We start from the raw sequence: 19,350 nt of genomic DNA, 5'->3' as shown, positions 1-19,350 counted from the left end.
CATATACCGAGCCATTATGTAACTTCATCACCGTTTCAAAGAAATTGTACTGAATAATGCTTGCTAGCCTATAGTAGTCCAAAACACGTACGGCACTACCATGACTTCCCAACTGGTCAAATCGTAAAAAACCCGAGTTTGTCGTGCGCTTGTATTGTCACGTGAATCTAGGGGCGTGTGTGGAATTCGCGATATACGTGGGAATTTTAACACAGATACACACAGTGCATTTGGATTGATGTACACTCTCTCTCTCTCTCTCTCTCTCTCTCTCTCTCTCTCTCTCTCTCTCTCTCTCTCTCTCTCTCTCTCTCTCTCTCTCTCTCTCTCTCTCATCTCATCTCATCGTTCTCTTCTTCATCACTCTTGTTTTGCGCGTGCGATATATGATGTGAACGCAATTTCACGCGCTGGGCACCGATCACCCCAATGGCTCTTGTCGATCACGGGTGATTTTTCAGTCGCATTACGGGAATATCTCTCCAGCGTCGACGCAGTGTGTGAGCAGAAGAGATCTTTTTCTCGCGTGACTGCTGAGGGATATCTTTGCATGCCGAGAGACTAAATAGACACGGAGAGCACGTTCAATGCCGTGGGAACATGTCATATGTTCCCTTTCAAGGTAAGAGCGCTGATGGATTTCTGCTGCATCCTCCCATAGCATCCTTCTGCGCTAGAGTACCACTGATGCTGATCTCTGTGTGATGCAGGTGGACTGCTGTCATTTTATCACTCCCATCAAGTCAGGCAGTTTCAGTATGTTCGAGAGAGATAGAGACCTATCTTCCCCCTCATGACATTTTACAATCGGCTTAAGTACATGCCAGCGCATCCCACCGCATGCAAAAACTCACTGGCTAGAAAAATCTTGTTGAATTCTGTGTATGAATTGGTTAATAAGTACTGGACTGAACTATCCCTACGGGTGGATAAATCAGTTTTTGCTTGCTTGTTTCTGTACTCCTATACCATTAGATGACTGGGAGATGATTTTATTTATGCATTTATGAGCTTTAAACAATTTCCATCCCATTGCAACGTTGCATTTTACAGTCACTATACTTTTGGATTAGTGCATTGCTGGTTTATTTATATTACAGCGACTGACTGTTCATTCATATTTATATTTGTAATATTAGGGGCACCAATTTCTTAATAGTCTCAGTGATCTAAGTATTATTTTACAATTTTTTTCTTAGAATTTCTGAGGCACTAGGAGAAGCATCACGTGCTGTTGTCTTTAAGCACAGTGGGGTTATACAGTATGGGTGAAACCACTGAAATGATATTACATAAGGTTGTACTGGAGAGCATGGATGGTTGTATTGTGCATGGAAGGCGGTTATAATTGATAAAGGTTAAAGTGTGGGAATCTGAATGATTTCTGTAAAAGTAATATCTTAATTTCAATTTGTTAAGATCGACACTTAAAGTAATTGGCAGTTTGCACAGCAAAGACACTTTTCCAATGGATTTTTGTGTTATATAGTGATTGATTGTTTTAGAATCGTCTTGCTCTCATCATTAAAAAACAACTATTACAATTGTCAGGGCCTAAATTAGGTGGCAGCTACTGAAATGTAAGTAGTATATTGAAGTAACTGAAAGCTATGACTAATAGCATGACGTCTCATCCACATTGCAGCTCTTTCTAGCGAAGAATCTCCTGGTTAAACAGGTATAACGATCAACTGATTTACGAAGTTTGTTTACTTTCCATGCCGTTTTTATTTTTATTTTCATACCACAGCAATTTATTGGTGGGAAAATTGCTTTAAATAAATGCTGCAGTTTATGTGAACAGAACAGAAATTAGTTATATATACCGATTAATTTAAGAACTTCATTTGGAAAACTAAATATGAATATACAATTCTGCTTTATGATATCTGCTTAAGATGAGACGTCACACCCCACATGCGGGTCCAAACGCTCTATCAGATGACAAGGCGAGCGACAAAAATTGCTCGTTTAAAATGGCGAGCTGTAAAACTATCGAAAAACCGCGTTCCTAACCTCTATTTCTATAACAAAATCCCAGATCAGTGATTCATTTTTATGAATTATTAAAAAATTGATGCCGGACATCCCGTGAGCCTGGAGACTGTAGTGTACACCATGAGTTTTTAAAAGTTTCGAATGAATGTGTGATATGAATAAACAGTGCTTCTTTACGTCACGACTTAACAAGCGTATTAAACTTTGCCTAATCCCGCAATTTCGTAAGCGGTTCCTCAGAAGCGCTTTATAAACAAAATTTTGTAAAAGTTCTGTTTGAATATCTGAAACCTGTCACAGTTCAGCTGCCCTTCATTTGTTACATTTTCATTAGTGTATTCTTATTGTTTGGGAGAGACTTCATGAATAAGAACCGAAGATGTAGCTGATTGGTGCAGAGCTTATCATGCAACTTCTTCCTTTTACTTTTAAACCCTTTGATCTCTCCTTCAGGTCACCTGACTAATGCAGCTTCTTTACAAAACACATTACACACAGACTCAGAAAATTGCATGCTACCCTTCGACAGCTATATTCTTATGCATTCCTTCAAAGTCATGTGGATCTCACTTAAGATGAGGAGAATGATCAAGTGCCTTAAAGTGATAGTTCCCCCAACAATTCTGTCATCATTTACTACAAAGTATGTCTTTCTTTCTTCTGCAAAACACAAAAGAAGATGTTTTGAAGAATGTTGTTAACTGGTACGCATTCACTTGCATTGGTTTTGTGTCCATACAATAAAAGTGAATGGGTGCTGGCGCTGTTCGGTAACCAACTTTCTTCAAAATATCTTTTGTGTTTTGCAAAAGAAAGAAAGTCATAAAGGTTAGAAATGGCAAGAGGCTGAGTATGATGACAGGATTTTCATTTTTGGGTGAACTATCCCTTTATCCCCTTATCATTTTTTCTCACTGTCTAGATCTGTTTCAAATACTGTTGAGGTGTTTTGTTATTTGTTCTCTATAAAAACGCTAAAGGTGTTTCTCAAAAAGGTGTTTCTCAAATGCAAGGACGCGTCCTGGGCAGGTTGCAAATCTCGACTGCCACGTCATCAAGTGCCGCTGAAGGACATCTCAAACAGAAGCTTGGAAGGAAGCTTTCACTTTGTGTCCTTCGTTCAGGCTGTTTTGCACAATACAACAATTGTATCCTTCGCTGCCTGAAATCACCCACAATCCTTTGCACACAATCCCAAAGAACATCGTGAGAATCCAGTCAGCACTTTCTTCACATAATTTTGATGTAATAAAAGACAAAAAAAGCAGAAAATGAGTAATTAAATATGTATAATGATTTATAATATGGTACATGACATTATTAAAATGAAAAGTTGTATCTGTTAATATTATTTAATGGACCTGAGCTAACATGAGCTAAAAATGAACTGTTGCGTTGTTATGCACAACATTATTATGCACGACTGAAAATTAAATGAACAATAGGAGGTGCTCTCTCTATGATTTTATTTATTTTTCTGTGGTCACACATGACTTCTCTCTTTAAAGTAACCTCGGAGGCGGAAACAGTAATGACGTTGCCATGCGCTCTTACTAGACCGTCTCATTCTAGCGTTTAATGTCGAAGAGGACTCTAAACATCTACCTGTAGAAGGACTGCTCTAGGCAGGAGGCAGCCTCACTAGTATGTGTCCTTGCGTTTGAGAAACACCCATAGTTTAAACCTGAAAAAATATTTTTTGCTAACTCTGCTTATAGAAAATGAAAAATGAATGCAAATCAGTTGGTTTTTCTTTTTCATGTTTTTGATGAATAAACCGACTGTAAATTCTATTGATAAATATTGTTATATTACTGTACTGTTATTTTTTGTGCAGACAGCTTATTTTGGTGTAAATGACAATGAATGATTTCACCACGTTTCTCACAGACACGCCCCCAAATTGTAAACTCTGGCCTTAAAGAAAATCCTGAACTTCCTACTGGTACTTACGACTTTGTGGTGGTGTTCATGTGCCTTAAGGTCGTAAATATGTGATTGCACCATTATTGTGACCCTAGCTAGCTAGATGTCTTCTTCATTCAAGTCAATTGAAGCTCTTTGGTAGCACACACACCTGGGTAAAAGTCCATTTTCAAACAATTCTTAACAATATTTTTTGGTATAGAATGAAATGTATGTTTTGTTACAATCAACATTTTTGGACATGTTTTTTAGTTATAGTTAAATAAGCTTGTTGTAAGATTTGATTGTGATTAGATTGTGGCAACATGTAGTAATCTAAAAAGGTCTGCGTAACTATGTTGGCAGTGTGTTTTTGATCTCTTAAAATGGTGCGTTGGTACTCAGCTCGCTAGATTTTCCAAAAGAGCTTGTGACTCACTTTGACCCCAGCAGTGCAAAATAAATCAAGCTGACTGTACTCTGGAGTTTTAATGTTCACACCAGGACCACATAAGACGCCTTCAAGAATCAAGCAGATGTTCTCTTATTATAAAATAGACTGTGTGGTAATTGAATTATGCTTGAGAATCATTTAGCCTACAGCTTGACTTAATGGTGCTATGCAGAAATCATGATCTCAGATTTTTGATTGGTTTCAACTATTCATGTTCGGCAGAAGGTCATTTGGGGCAAAACCATAATGACTAATTCTTCGTGAAGACAGAATAAGGCCCTGCTCATAATATCAATGATATTGCATCAGTATGTGATCTCAGTAGTGTCATGTAGACGACTTAATGTTAAATGTGTATACCTATGTCTATAAACAGCAGTACAATAGTTTTGTGATGAATTGCTGATATTTCAAGCTTTAAGAGTCTCACATTTAGTCCTTTGTGTATTAATGTGTTGAAAAGAGATGCTGCTTTATCATTGTTCTGCCCGTAGTTATGAGATTAATAGTTGAGGATGAAACATGCTAATTAGCGGTGCTTGCTAAGGTGAGAACGCTACTACTGTTGCTCTTACCTAGTGTTGGGATTTTTGACAAGTCCCTAACCCTATTAAACATCGGTGCAAAACTGGTCCCGTGCCATTTGCGCGGTGGACATGAATGATACCACAAATCTTGTGGCTTGTCGAGGAGAGGTTTGCAATTACTTTTCTTAGCCATTAAAAGTATTGTTTTGTGCTTGGTGGGCGATAAAACAGGTGAAAAAAACTCTCAATGACTCTAATTGAAGGAGGGACTTAACACTGACTTTGTGTCCGCCCCAGAATTTTTTAGGTTGTCTTTACACTTGGCATTAACATGCAACCTATGTTTGGATGTTGTCCACATAGACATTAAAAAGACAAATGTAAAAGCGCTTGTCATATGAATGTTTGTATGTGTCCTGGTATGGATACAGTAGTTGAGCACGCATTGTGATCAGATTTGATTATAATGTAAAGTCAATACAGCCGTTGTAGTCACAGGTCGACATCACAAAACGTATTAAAACATCAGCTCAGAATGAATCCGAATAATTTTGTTGGGTTTATTTATGATTTGAACTAGAGATGCACCGATACAAAATTTCTCCACCAATACCGATAGTCAATTATTCAGAGTGATATCTCCTGATACTGATTCCAATTAATGAAGATCGAATTAAAGGGATAGTTCACCCAAAAATAAAAATTCTGTCATCATTTGCTCACCTTCGAGTTGTTCCAAATCTGTATACATTTCTTTGTTCTGATGAACATAGAGAAAGATATTTGGCAAAATGCATATCACCAAACCCCATTGACCACCTTAGTAGGAAAAATTACTTGTTAATTTTTTTGTTCTGTTGAAAACAAAAGAAGATATTTTGAAGAATGAAGAACAGTAAACAGTTCTGGGGAACTTTTGACTACCATTGTCATTTTCCTACTATAGTAGTCAGTGGGGTTCAAGAAGTGTTTGGTTACGAGCATTCGTGCAAATATATTTCTCTGTGTTCAACTAAACAAAGAAATTTATACAGGTTTGGAACAACTAGAGAGTGAACTAGATAGTACATTTTCTAAAGAAATTGTGAGTGATGCTTTCATGGCAAATCGCGGAACTCGGCACTAGGGTGATGACACTTTAAGTACTAATGAATCTAACCAACCCCCATGACTCTAAGATGTTCTGATACAGAGATATAGGTCTTGCTAAACGGTTGCTAGGCTAATGTGTTTGGTTGCTATGGGCGTGGCTTGGCATCTGCCAACTGATGATGCTTCAAGCCACAAGTGAAACAAACCAACTCCCATGTCTCTACGATGTTCCTATGCATAGATATAGGTTTTGCTAAACGGTTGCTAGGCTAACCTGTTTGGTTGCTATGGGCATGGCTTAGCATTTGCTAATTGATGATGCTCTAAGCTATGAGAGAAACGAACCAACCCCCGTGTGTCTATGATGTTCTGATGCAGCGATATAGGTGTTGTTAAACGGTTGCTAAGTTAAGATGTTTTGTTGCTATGGGCGTGGCTTAATAGCTTTAAGATGATCCTGTGACACTGATTGGTTGTCTGAGTGAAATGAGCCCACCCCCTCATCTCTACGACACTGTTCTGCAAAGATATCCATATGGACTTTTTATAATGGTAGTCTATGGGATTGGTTGCTGTAAATGGTTGCTATGGGCGTGGCTTAATATCTTCATAGTGATCATGTGACACTGATTGGTTGTCTGAGTCAAATGAGCCCACCCCCCTTGTCTCTATGTGGTTGTACTGCTAAGATATTCAACACGGGACGTTTTACGCCTTATATGGGCATGCTTCCTGTGATTGGGAAATTTTGGGAGGCTCTTACACCCCAGGGGTACAACTTACACCCCATTGTGAGTGATGTTCTTACAGAGCCTGATAGCCTCTTCAAATCGTGATTTATTATCATGTTTCTACGATATCTTCACTCGGAGCTACGACCCGTCAAATTTGGGCGCAATGTTAAGTCAATGGGATTTTTCAGGTTTTTATTCACCCCCCATCGCACCCCTCTCACCCGATCACCTCCAAAAGTCATCACACACCATTCCTCAATGGGCCGCTCGATTTGATGTATTCATTCATGGGTCGAATGCGAAAAAATAACGCGTGAATACATAGGTATCTAGGTTTTGAATGGGAGTCAATGGGCCCCATTATAGGTATACGGAAATTTTGGGAGGCTCTCACACCCCAGGGGTGCAACTTACACCCATTGTGATTTATGTTCTTATAGAGCCTGATAACTTCTTCAAATCGTGTATTATCCATTTTTTTCTTCGATCTCCTCGCTCGGAGCTATGACCCGTCAAAGTTGGGCGCAATGTTAAGTCAATGGGATTTTTCGGGTGGTTTTTCGCACCCCCCCCCCACCCGATCGCTTATAAAAGTCATAGCACACCATTCCTGAATAGGCCCGTCGATGTGATGTATTCATTCATGGGTCTACGTCAAAAGCTGCGCGACAATTAGCGTGCCAAACTTTTGGCAGAACAAGAATAATTATAAGAAGTATGTTCGAATAACAATAGTTATGCTTTTTCAAAGCATCACTAATAATTCACGACAGAACTTTCATTTTTGGGTGAACTAGCCATTTAATATTTCTTAACTTTCTGAATGTTATTAATTCATATAATGACAACTAATATTGAACATCAAACAGCTAGTGTTTCTTAACATTTTTAATATACAGAGCACAAATTCACAGCATTTTCCTGTCCACTTTTAAATGGGAGGAAATGTCGGCCCTGATCATCGACTGTTTTTAAATAATAGCCGTTTGTGAGAAAAATTGCTTTTATCGACCGATAACGATTTTTAGCCGATATATATTAGTGCGTATCTAATTTTAACATCTGTCATTGTTGAAAGTTACAATGAAACTAAAAACAAACAGAAAATGAGACACACTGGGCCAGATCTAACAGCTTGCGGCAGCGCAAATGGCTCTTTTGGCATAAAAAAAACTACTCTCGGTATTTACTAAAGGCACGCAGTGAAAATTAGCGTTGAAAAGGCGTGGACACCACTGTTTTTGCGAAATCTGGCCCACTCCGTGTTAAAAAGTGAAAGTGTTGATCAAATAGTGTTGTTTGCTAATGTATTCAGTTTAGATATCTTAAAGGAACATTCCACTTTTTTTGGAAGTAGGCTCATTCTCCAACTCCCCCAGAGTTAATAAGTTGAGTTTTACCGTTTTGGAATCTATTCAACCGATCTCCGTTTAAAGCATGTGGAAATGCGCTGCGTGATATCATTGCACCTGCTGCGGCCATGTTACGGCAGTAAACTTCCTTGATTATTACGCCGGAATGGGAGTATAGTTCCTAATCATATCATCCTAGAATTCGCAGCTTTTCATTTTCCGCCGGTCTTAGCACACGATATAACTACAGAAGAGTCAAGTTTTAAATAGGAAAAATATCGAAACTCTTTGGTCATTTTTGAACGCGATGCTACTGGTCTAATTGGATTCAATGATCTATGCTAAGCTATGCTAAAAGTGCTATCGCCGGACCCGGAAATCGGCTGAATAGATTCCAAAACGGTAAAACTCAACTTATTAACTCTGGGGGAGTTGGAGAATGAGCCTATTTCCAAAAAAGTGGAGTGTTCCTTTAAGCATTTTTTTCTTCAGTTTTATGTTCTATAAAACAACATTTGGGTGTTTAATATTTGCATTTGAGCTTCACCTCGCTGCCTCTACACCAGGTGTCATGTGGGGCACTGGAAAAGCTTGTGTGTGCCAAAAAAAATTACGCAAATGTTGTCTTTTTTTTGTCAGAGTGCACCAGAATGTTCAGATGTTAAAATCACAAAAGTTTTAGTTATCAGTGCATTGCAGATGTCATTGTATTGTGCTGCATGTGGTGTCTTACCACAATCTCTGTACTTTACATAGTGTAGGTCTACTATGAGTTTTAGGATGGTCTGACTATGAGTTTTCACCCAATATACTCCGTTACCTAGCCTGGAGAAGAGTTCGCACTTTTCCTCCGAGTCAAATTAGATGCTGACGCAGCAGCTTATGAAATAATTGCTTAAAAATCAATACAGAATAATATGAAATCTTCACAGCAGCATCTTATGCAGAGGAATCATTTGTGCTGTATGAAGCCGGTGGATGAGAACCAAAACTAGAGGCGGTGGATGAGTTCTTCTCACTCAAGACTCCCATCAGTGTGAATTAAATTTACAGCTCTTATATTGTGTGCATTGGCCAGCTGACACTCTTAAACGTCAGATGTGCCTCAGAAACCTTTTGTCAATGTTCGGGGAAGAAGAATGGGTCATCCTGTGTCAATTCTCAAGATACATCATATGACAGACAGAATTTAGCTTCTCACTAGTTTAGGTACCAAAGAAACAAGGTGAAGTGGACACTACCGGATTAGTGACCACAAAGATTTTAGAAAGATAGCACAAGGAGAATGTAAAATAGTAAAATAAGCAAAGGTATAACTGGGCAAGATTCTCCTCAGATTTAAGGTTCGTCTTGAGAACAGTTGATCTCACCGAAGAAGATAGTTTACGCTAATGCCCCTCACAGCAATGCTGACAATGCAACAAAGCTAGTGGTGTTACGAATTGCTCTCTGACATAAACTCAAGAACTTCGAGAAAATCAAGCTTGCGTAGCTAAAAATGTCTTCATGTATATACATGAGTCTTGTGTCTCAGGCTTTAGCCAGAACTTAAAGTCCAAGTTCAAAAAGTTCAAAAGGTAAATGTCTAAAAGTGTAGCACTCTCACGGTGCTATTTAATTTTTTCCCTCTTTCTTTTTGACTGGATCGAGGCTAATGTCTGAAACGTACACTGTGCGGATGCTTCTAGCTATATTGTATAAGCTTGATTGCATGCGACATTGCTTAGCAAAAGCGTGAGAGCAAAAGTCTTACAGGACACAAAATAATTATGTGTGGAATGTTTCTATGCTATATTTTTTTACACGGCCTCTCTGCTAGAATGCCAGTGTGAACTATAGGGGAAATGACATCGTACATCACGAAAACGACCTCAGGTTTGATTGGTTCAGTATTTAAAGCATGACAAGGCTAGGAGAAGTTAAAGCTACAATCTGTAACTTATTTCGAGGTGGGGAATTTGTATAATTTTGTCTACCATCTCTTTTGTACGTTTTAGTACGATTTGCTTTCGAGTCAGCGAAGATTGGCTTTGGGGTGCGGTATTACTTTTAAAGATGGTATCAGTTAAAAAACGTTATGTGTCCCAAACTGAAAAGGATAGTTCACCCAAAACTGTCATCATTTACTCACCCTTATGTAATTTCATACCTGAATAAATTACTTTGTTCCGATGAACACAGAGAAAGATATTTGGAAGAATGTTAGTAATTTCCAGTTCCGGGACATCATTGACTGCCATGGTAGGAAGAATTAAATGGTTGTCAAAGGTGCCTGAGAACTCTTTGTTTTCCTAAATTCTTCAAAATATCTCATTATGGGTTCAACAGAAAAAAATCCAACTATGATAGTGGATGATGTCCCAGAACTGAAAATTGCTAACATTCTTCCAAATATCTTTCTCTGTGTTCATTGGAACAAAGACATTTATACAGGTTTGCAACAACCTGAGGGTGAGTAAACGATGACAGATTTTTCATTTTGGATGTACTATCCCTTTTATTTCCTGGCTACCTCCGCAAAGAATCAATAACTGTTGAGTAGTTTTAATTTATTACAATTAATATACAATCAAATATTCAGTTAAATTAATATAAAGATAAATTAAGTATAAAATAAATGGTTATATCACAACCAAATTTTGGCCGGAGGTTATCTTCGGACCAGGCGCGTCTGATGAAACTGTCTATAATAGATTTATTTTGTATCATTTACTTTGTACCAATTAATATGATTAAGCCACAAAATTCTTGTGAGATCAATCTACGCTATATCTGAAATTAAAATAAAATCGCAGGTTACTTTACATACTTATTTTCATGCAAGTCCGGTGAAATTGTACTGGACAGCTCATCTTGAAAATTATTTTAAGCTAGTGGTCACAGAGACAGTTTTTACCACTGATGATTTATGAACCTGCTAAGTAACTGATTTTGTTAACCAAAAATGTTATGGATTGCAGCTTTAATTTTGTTCGCAGAAGAGGTTTACAATATTTTTTTCCACTTGACACTAAGTGTGATATTTTGTTTTTCTAATGCAATGACACTTATACATTTTTAAGCATGGTGTAAGTGTCCGAATTCATTCTGCGGCCACTATATTTCCCCCCCGAGGATTTACGAGCGGCAGAAATTGTGTAAATCATTCATTTTTTGCAGTCTTCGCTCCTTCAGCGATGAAGAGTATTAGCATGCTCAGAGACAGATGACAGATGCCGTGGGTAGGTGGAGTGTGGCAGACTGCCTGATTCAGAACGGTGCGGCTCACGCGCTCGCTTACTGATGCACTGATAAAGAATGGAGCTTACTGTAATTGACTGTAATCAACTCCACACATACACACACAGACAGGGCAATGGAACTGATGGACCCTGACTTACACAATACAGACTTTTAATTAAAACCGCTTTGAAGGAACTGCTTGTGTGCATTGATATATAATACAGCATGTGATGCAATTTGCAATGCTTTGATGAATATGTGAAAGACTTCAGCGTTGGTAACCGCATGAAATACTCAATTGTTACTCTGGGTTATTTTGGGCCGCTTGCATTCACAAAGTGCTTGGGGGTCAGATTGGTGCAGTTAATGTAAACTGGCTTTGATGCTGAATAGAGTGTGTTTTCGGATGGAAAAGCATTAACAGTCCTATGTCTTCCGTCAATGGATTTACTCTTTTGGCATCAACTGTTTTTGTTATTTCTCCTAATATGATACTGTAGTTGGCATACAGTAAGAGTGTTAAGATACATACAGTTTAGTCTTGATGAGAAATGCTTGAGTTCATATCGAACTTATTTGGAACTATAGAAGAGAGATGGAAACACCTCAGGTGACAGGCGTGACTTTGATTTGGCAGTCTAAATAATAAATGATGATTAAAAGACGATTGTAAAGTGAATTAAACAAACTTTCCTTGCTGTCGTACTGAAACCTCGTATCTCCATTTTTCATGTTTTTTCAATTATTACATTTAAAATCATTAGTATTGGTCACCGTTCATGTTTGTTTGTGGGTTTTGCAAATATTTAACCAATAAAAAGTATTACGACTTTGAAAACACCGTTTGCGGCTGCGCAAACTGTAAATACTGTCTGTATTTACTAAAGAAAAATTAGCGCTGAAAAGGTGTGTACATAGCTGTTTTTGCGACTGATCTTATTGCACATGCATTTGTAGGAGTTTCCTCTTCAGACGCAATCTTTATGGGAGGAGAGTATTTGAATAAATCACGCAACGCGATTTACTTAGGTTTGCGCTCACCATTGAACCGGTATTTACCAGTTTATTTTAACGTCCAAAAACGTCTTAAACCCTGCACTAATTTGCACTGCTCAGTTTTCGTTGGTCATTATGGGATGAGATATTGCGCCTGTGTTTATATTTTGTGCTGTTTAGTAAATCTGGCCCACATTGTTTAACTGTTGAAAAAAGCAGTGTATTTTTCATTTCCTCTAAAGTGGTCATTTTGAAGACACAAGGTTTCAGTCCGACAGCGACAACTTTTAATATCTTTAACATTACAGTAGGGCTCTTTAACGATTAATTGCATAGAGATTAAAAGATTTTGTTTACATAATATTTCTATGCACTGTGCATATTCATTTTGTACTTACAAACACATACAGGAACACATGCATGTGTATATATTGAGGAAATATTTGCATGTATATATTACTATTTATATATACATTAAAATTATATATAAACGTTTATTCATTTTTATATTTTTCTTAAATATATACGTGTATGTGTTTATAATTACAAAATAATATGCACAGTACACAGACATATACTGTATTTTGTAAACACAAACCTTTATTTTGGATGCGATTAATTGTGATTAATCATTGGACAGCGCTACATTATAGTGAGTTTGACAGTCTGCAGGTCTTTTGGATAAAATTGCAAGAGGCCAATATGTAGTTAGTGATGGAGGATGCAGTTCTTGAACCCTTGAGATTGTGTGTAAATGGGTTATTTAGTCATTGCAGGGGCTGGTTTGTGCAAATCCCTTACCCACAGTATGAGCAACAATAAAAAGGATGCTTGCCTTAGCAAGAACTCCTAATGAGTGCACTATTCTCGAAGAGCAAAATATTGTGTTATTAGGTGATGTGAATAAATAAATGACATCCTGTCATCATTTACGAGTTGTTCCAAATGTGTATACATTTCTTTGTTGTGATGAACACAGGGAAAGATATTTGAAGTGAAAGGTGACCCATATCCGAAATGTGACCTCTGCATTTAACCCATCCAGAGAGTAGTGAACATACGTACACCCGGAGCAGTGGGCAGCTATCACTGCAGCGCCCGGGGAGCAGGTAGGGCACCTCAGTCGTTACCCTCCCGGCCCTGGGAATCGAACCGGCAACCTTCTGGTCACAAGTCCGACTCTCTAACCATTAGGCCACGACTGATGACCAAACAAGTCTTAACACCCATTGACTCCCATAGTAGGAAAATATATTTGATCATTTTATTTGTTCTGTTGAACACAAAAGAAGACATTTTGGACAGCAAACAGTTCTGGGGCACTTTTGACTACCATTGTTTTTTTCCTACTAGGTAGTAAATGGGTGTTGAGATCTGTTTGGTTACAAGCATTATTCCAAATATCTTTCTCTGTGTTCCTCAAAACAAAGAAATTTATACACATTTGGAACATCTCGAAGGTGAGTAAATGATGACAAAATTTTCATTTTTGGATGAACTATCCCTTAAATACAGTGATTAAACGCTGTCTCCACACGGGTGTTATTTTTAAACGATAGATAAGTTTAGTTGGTTTTAAGAAATATTAGAAACATTCATTATCCTTTGAATATTATCTAAAGGAATTAATCAAATCTGTTGCCTAATGTTTTTTTTTTCGTCCCACAGGCACCATTTGAAATGTCTATTTAAAAGTCAAACATTAAGTATTATTGTGATTTGTGAATTTCATTCCAATATAACATTATTCAAATCATTTACATTGCTTACTGTGTGTGTTTTAAGCACAACTGATCAAGTATGAATTTGTTTCATACAAGTGAGGTTTTCTCTTTCAGACGGTTTTTGGAAAGCTAATGTGATGCCTTTAATTAGTTTAGAAATGCTAATAACCGTGAACGATCCATCAGAGAAGCACTTTCACACTCGGCTCTGGCACATCTGTAGCTCTGCATGTAAAATGTTTGATATTGAAGTTTCTGTCCTCAAGCTTTTATGTCTGATTTGAATTCATGTTTTCAGCTTCCTGTTGTTCCTCCGACACACCAGAACAACCCAAACTGGTGACGCTTCACATAATGCTTTGTTCCTCTGTTCCACAAGGGCTGTTGTTTTTAAATGCCCCCGGTAAAGTCACATTCTTGTCCAAGGGGCGTGAAACGAAACAGAAATGAATAGGCTAATTTAAGCAAGTTTTGTTTTAGCTAGCATGTGCTTCAAGCTTGACATTTAAAGAGGGATTTGCCCCCAAGATGAAAATGTTGTCATTATTTATATACCCTACACTGTAAAAAAAAGTTGACAAAACTTAAAATAATAAGGCAACCGATCACAAGCAAATTTATGAGTTTTGTTGTCTGTGGTCAAGTGGTCACAACTCAAAATTTTGTTAATAAAACACATAAATATTCATGTTTACCTAACAAATAACAGAACAAAATATTTTTAGTTGGTTGAACATAAATAGAGAATATAGATTGGTTAGTTAAAAATAAACAAATGTATTTGTCTTTTACTACAATTGTAAATGTTTTCTGTCTCAAACAGACCCAAACTTTGATCAAATAACTGTTTAATCAGTTTGTGTTGAGTGTTTATATACCGTCTTTTATGGCAAGCCGAATTAGCTTTTAATCATTCTCAGGATATGAATGTTTGATATCAACAATTCAATTTTTACTAGTAAAAATTATAATTCTTGATATCAAGAATAGAATTTCTACTAGTAACAATTGCTATTTTTGATATCAGTAATTACATTTTCATTAGTAAAAATGTGAATTACAATGACGTCATCACTCGCAGAAATGTGTATTCTTGATATCAAAAATTGAATTTCAACTAGTAACAAACGTAATTCTTGATATCTGTAATTGCATTTTCACTAGTTAAATATCACAATAGGCTGCCATTCAAATTCAATTTCAGATATCAATAATTCATTTCTTACACGTTAAAAATCTTATTTCAGATATCAGAAATGTAATTCTTACTAGTAAAAAACATAATTTTTGATATCAAAATGTAACTTGTTGCTAGTAAAAATGCCAATTTTGATATCAAGAATTCAATTTTTACTAGTTGAAATGCTCATTCTTGATATCTGTAAATGAATTTTAACATGTTGCATTTCGTATTTCTGATATCAGGAAATAGATTTCTATTATCAATAAATCTGAGGGTAATTGTAGATATCTAAAATGGCTTTCTTACTAGTAACAATCACATTGTTGATATCAAGAATTAACATTGTCACTAGTGAAAATGTAATTATTGATATCAGAAAGTGGCATTTTTACATGTAGTAATTCAATTGTTGATATCAAGAATAGACATTACCACTAGTAGCCACACAATTGTTGATATCAAAAATTATGTTTTTACTAGTAAGAATTGCATTTCTGATATCTGAAATAAGATTTTTAACATGTAAGAAATGAATTATTGATATCTGAAATTGAATTTGAATGGCAGCCTATTGTGATATTTAACTAGTAAAAATGCAATTACAGATATCAAGAACGACGTTTTTTACTAGTTGAAATTCAATTTTTGATATCATGAATGTACATTTCTGCGAGTGATGACGTCATTGTTGATATCAAGAATTCACATTTTTACTAGTGAAAATGTAATTACTGATATCAAAAACAGCGATTGTTACTAGTAAAAATTGAATTGTTGATATCAAGAATTATAATTTTTACTAGTAAAAATTTAATTGTTGATATCAAAAATTCATGTCCTGAGAATGATTAAAAGCTAATTCAGCTTGCCATAGTCTTTACCGTTGTGTCATGCACTTACACCTCAACATTGAACACACAAATCTCAACCATGGTACCAATCAAAAACCATCATTCATTAAAAGAACTCAACAGATAACTAACAGTAACAACGATATTAAAGCATAAATTAAGCCAGCAAGAACTAAAACACTAGTCTTTAAAAGAAAAACAAATAAGAAACACAGAATTGAACATGCTGCAATGCATCTTGGGAACTTTCAAACTCTTGCAATATTGCTTGTTCAGAATACACTGTTTTGTAAGTTGGGCAAACTTTCTGATGCATTTTGGCCAAAAATGTGAGAATCTAAATCCAGTCAACAAAATAATCATTGTTAGAAACATATTTAGGCTAATTTTGTTACTAAAAATGCTATGTTCAAGTTACTTATTTATCTTCGTAGGGAGAACATTTTGCAAATTGGATTTTTAGAGAAATTATTTTGAGAAGTGTCTCAGTGGTTTTGTGTCCATGGAAGTCAATAAGAGTCAACAGTAGCTGCGTTTACATGGACCAATATAATCTGATTAAAAGTCTAATCCGAATGAAAACGCTCCATATAAACACATCAATCAGATTAAAAATGCCCAAACCGATTGAAATTTCAGTCGGATTGTAAGGGGTGGTTTATGCCGTTTGTAATCCGCTTGATGGGACATGTAAACACTTGATCAGATTAAAAACTGAAGTAGGAAGTTGTGTGCATGTGCAAAGACGACGCTGTCTCGTACAGACGTAAGGGCGTATGACGCACGGCTATTGTTTGGTTACCGACATTTTTCTAAATATCTTCTTTTGTATTCGGCAGAAGAGAGTAGTCATACAGATTTGAAAAGACATTCAGAGGAGTAAATGATGAAAGAAATATCCCTTTAATGTGAACAGTAGTTGGCACCAGACACGACACACACATCGACACACGTCTGTGAACGCACTGCGAGGATGCAATCGACATGAAGTTAAAAACAATTACGCCGCTTTGCCCTTTAGTAGGTACATGCAAAGCCGTTTACCAGGCACTTTATGAATGTCCCGTTTTTAAACGGTTCCAAGTGAACTCTGGGATAAAGGTGGAAAGCAGTTCTTGAAGGTGAGCTTTAGAAATTAGTTTGATGAAAGTTTGTTGTTTTAATTTTAATATCGGCCCGTGCTTGCTCCCCGCTGACGGCGCATTAGAGTCGTGTTGCCGTAAACTGTCTTCCGCACGTCGCGGGGTTCATATTCACGCTGGTTTACAGCCCTTTTGCGAGATAACCTAGGTTTAGCCGGGGAGGATGTCTGTGTTACACTGCTCATATGCATAACATGCTGCACACACACAGAACCCATTAAACCTCCTTCTTTTCTGTTCTCTCCTCCGCTTAACTACATTTCACGCTCCCGTGCCACATTTTATGGTTATAATCTGCTTTGCTCCATGTCCTCGTCTCTAGACCAGCGAGCGGCCGGGCTTCTGCTGTAGGCCACCTGCTCATCTCTGTCTGGGTTTGAAGGTGTGACCAGGACAGGCCGGCACACACTGACACACACAGTTCGGGCAGGTAAACACACGCTGTGTGGTGTGAAAAGTGGGCCAGCACGTGCCTGCCAGTGTAGTCTACGTGATACACAGGTATACGCCGTATACCCACTAGAAAAGATCAAGAATTTCCTTGTTTTGGTATCATTTAGAATCTGGTAAATTCCACATTTTTTTGATGCGTTTATGTGATCTTTATGCGATCTTACAACTGCTGTCTGTAATTTATGCCTCTCTATCGCCATCTCTGTTTGAAATGAACTTGCAGGTAACCTCATGTAGGCTACTTATTTTAAAAGTGCAATGTGGAAGATTAAGGAGGATCTATTGACAGAAATGCAATATAATATACAGTACATAACTATGTCTTCAGAGTCGTCTTTACACATTAATCTGGGTTAGGAATAAGTATTGTCATCAACATCAAAAACACAAATTACCATAAACAAACTGCTCAGTTTGTCGTTTACTTTGTTTGTATCAGATTTTTCAACATGAAATTCAAATACACCCTATTTACTATTTGATTTTATTTGTTTTTTTAAAATGCATATTTATGCTTTTTACTATGCACAAAGTGTCAGGGGTTGTTCTTTTTTTAAATCACTATTTTAAAGCATACAAAAGTGTTCAACAATTAAAAGTGTACAAAACGTGAAAAAGCAATTCTAGTGTTATGGATGTGACATTTTCAGTCAAAATCTTTGTATTTTAAAAATGTATTTATTAGCAATATATTGAATCATCTGTTTATATTCTAGTCTAGACATCGGTAAAATATCAGTCTATGCACAAGTTTTCTATTTTAAAATAGGGAAAAATGCATGCGTTATGGATGTGATAGAAAAGGTGCACATTAAAAAAAACATACTTTGTGGGATTTCTGTTAATTAAAATGAACAAACCAGAAGCAATAATACCCCCCAAAATTGAGAAGGGATGTTTATAGACCACAAAATAATTTTTATTTTAATTTTCATGCTCCTTTTATGAGGAATATGGACTATGGATGTGACAATTCACTTACCTGACTTTGGAAAACTATGCTTTAAAAATGCTTAAAAAATACTTGACATGGGTATTTAAACCATCAAATATCATCATCTGACATCAGAATGGTAAAAACTTTTTTTCATCTTATGGTTGACATTTGTATGGAATTGTCCAATCGGGGTGAAAAATCCATCTTATTTTTCATCTTATGTTTCAATTAATTATAATTTATATAATTATAATTTTTCTCCCCTTTTGCTAAGAAGTACGAATAATGCAAAATGCATTACAGAAAGCATATCAAGCTGACTTTAAGACTTAAAGGAGTGAACGTTAGGTTTACTACCTGTGGCTTCTCTCTCTCAAAAGTTCTGATCGTCTGCCGGTGCGAGCCTGGACTGTGATGTTAGCACAGGTATGAATGTTAGTGACAGGCCTCAGGGTAATAATACAATGACACAGTTCTCAGTCTATCTCTGGATTGAGGACGGATCACTATAATTACGCTTTATCTCTTAGGACTCAAAGCACGACCCGTTTTATCTCAGCGGAGCGACCCGCACGCATGAAGATATAGAAAAGTATACACAAAGGAACTATGCAAGAGATCGCACAACACGCACACACATCTCCATGCTGAATGATGGCTGTGTCATGTGTTTCTGCCATTAGGATGTGAAAAATTTTAGCCTCAGACTGTCAGTGAATTATTCAGCATGTGGAATGTTCCAGCGAAAGAAAAATACGGTACAATGCAAATATGCAGATG

The 19,350-nt window shown here is 36.8% G+C and overlaps 1 protein-coding gene across 8 annotated transcripts in view; it reads left to right on the top strand.

Moving 5' to 3' along the window:
- The first annotated feature begins 323 nt into the window (after positions 1–323).
- Positions 324–19,350, top strand: part of syngap1b (synaptic Ras GTPase activating protein 1b) — a 105,929-nt gene continuing 86,902 nt past the window's right edge. For 6 of the 8 annotated variants that reach the window (XM_057340349.1, XM_057340347.1, XM_057340346.1 and 3 more), the window contains exon 1: positions 325–622. In XM_057340349.1, coding sequence (XP_057196332.1) covers positions 601–622 — 22 coding nt within the window. In that variant the 5' untranslated portion in view covers positions 325–600. Of the gene's footprint in view, positions 623–19,350 lie in introns of all 8 variants that reach the window. The other 2 variants (XR_008963394.1, XM_057340343.1) reach the window with 1 other exon arrangement.

Source organism: Triplophysa rosa, linkage group LG8, assembly GCF_024868665.1.
Source record: "Triplophysa rosa linkage group LG8, Trosa_1v2, whole genome shotgun sequence".
NCBI lineage: Eukaryota > Metazoa > Chordata > Actinopteri > Cypriniformes > Nemacheilidae > Triplophysa > Triplophysa rosa.
Note: the sequence above shows the minus strand (reverse complement) of the source record. Positions and strands in the feature narration are given on the sequence as shown.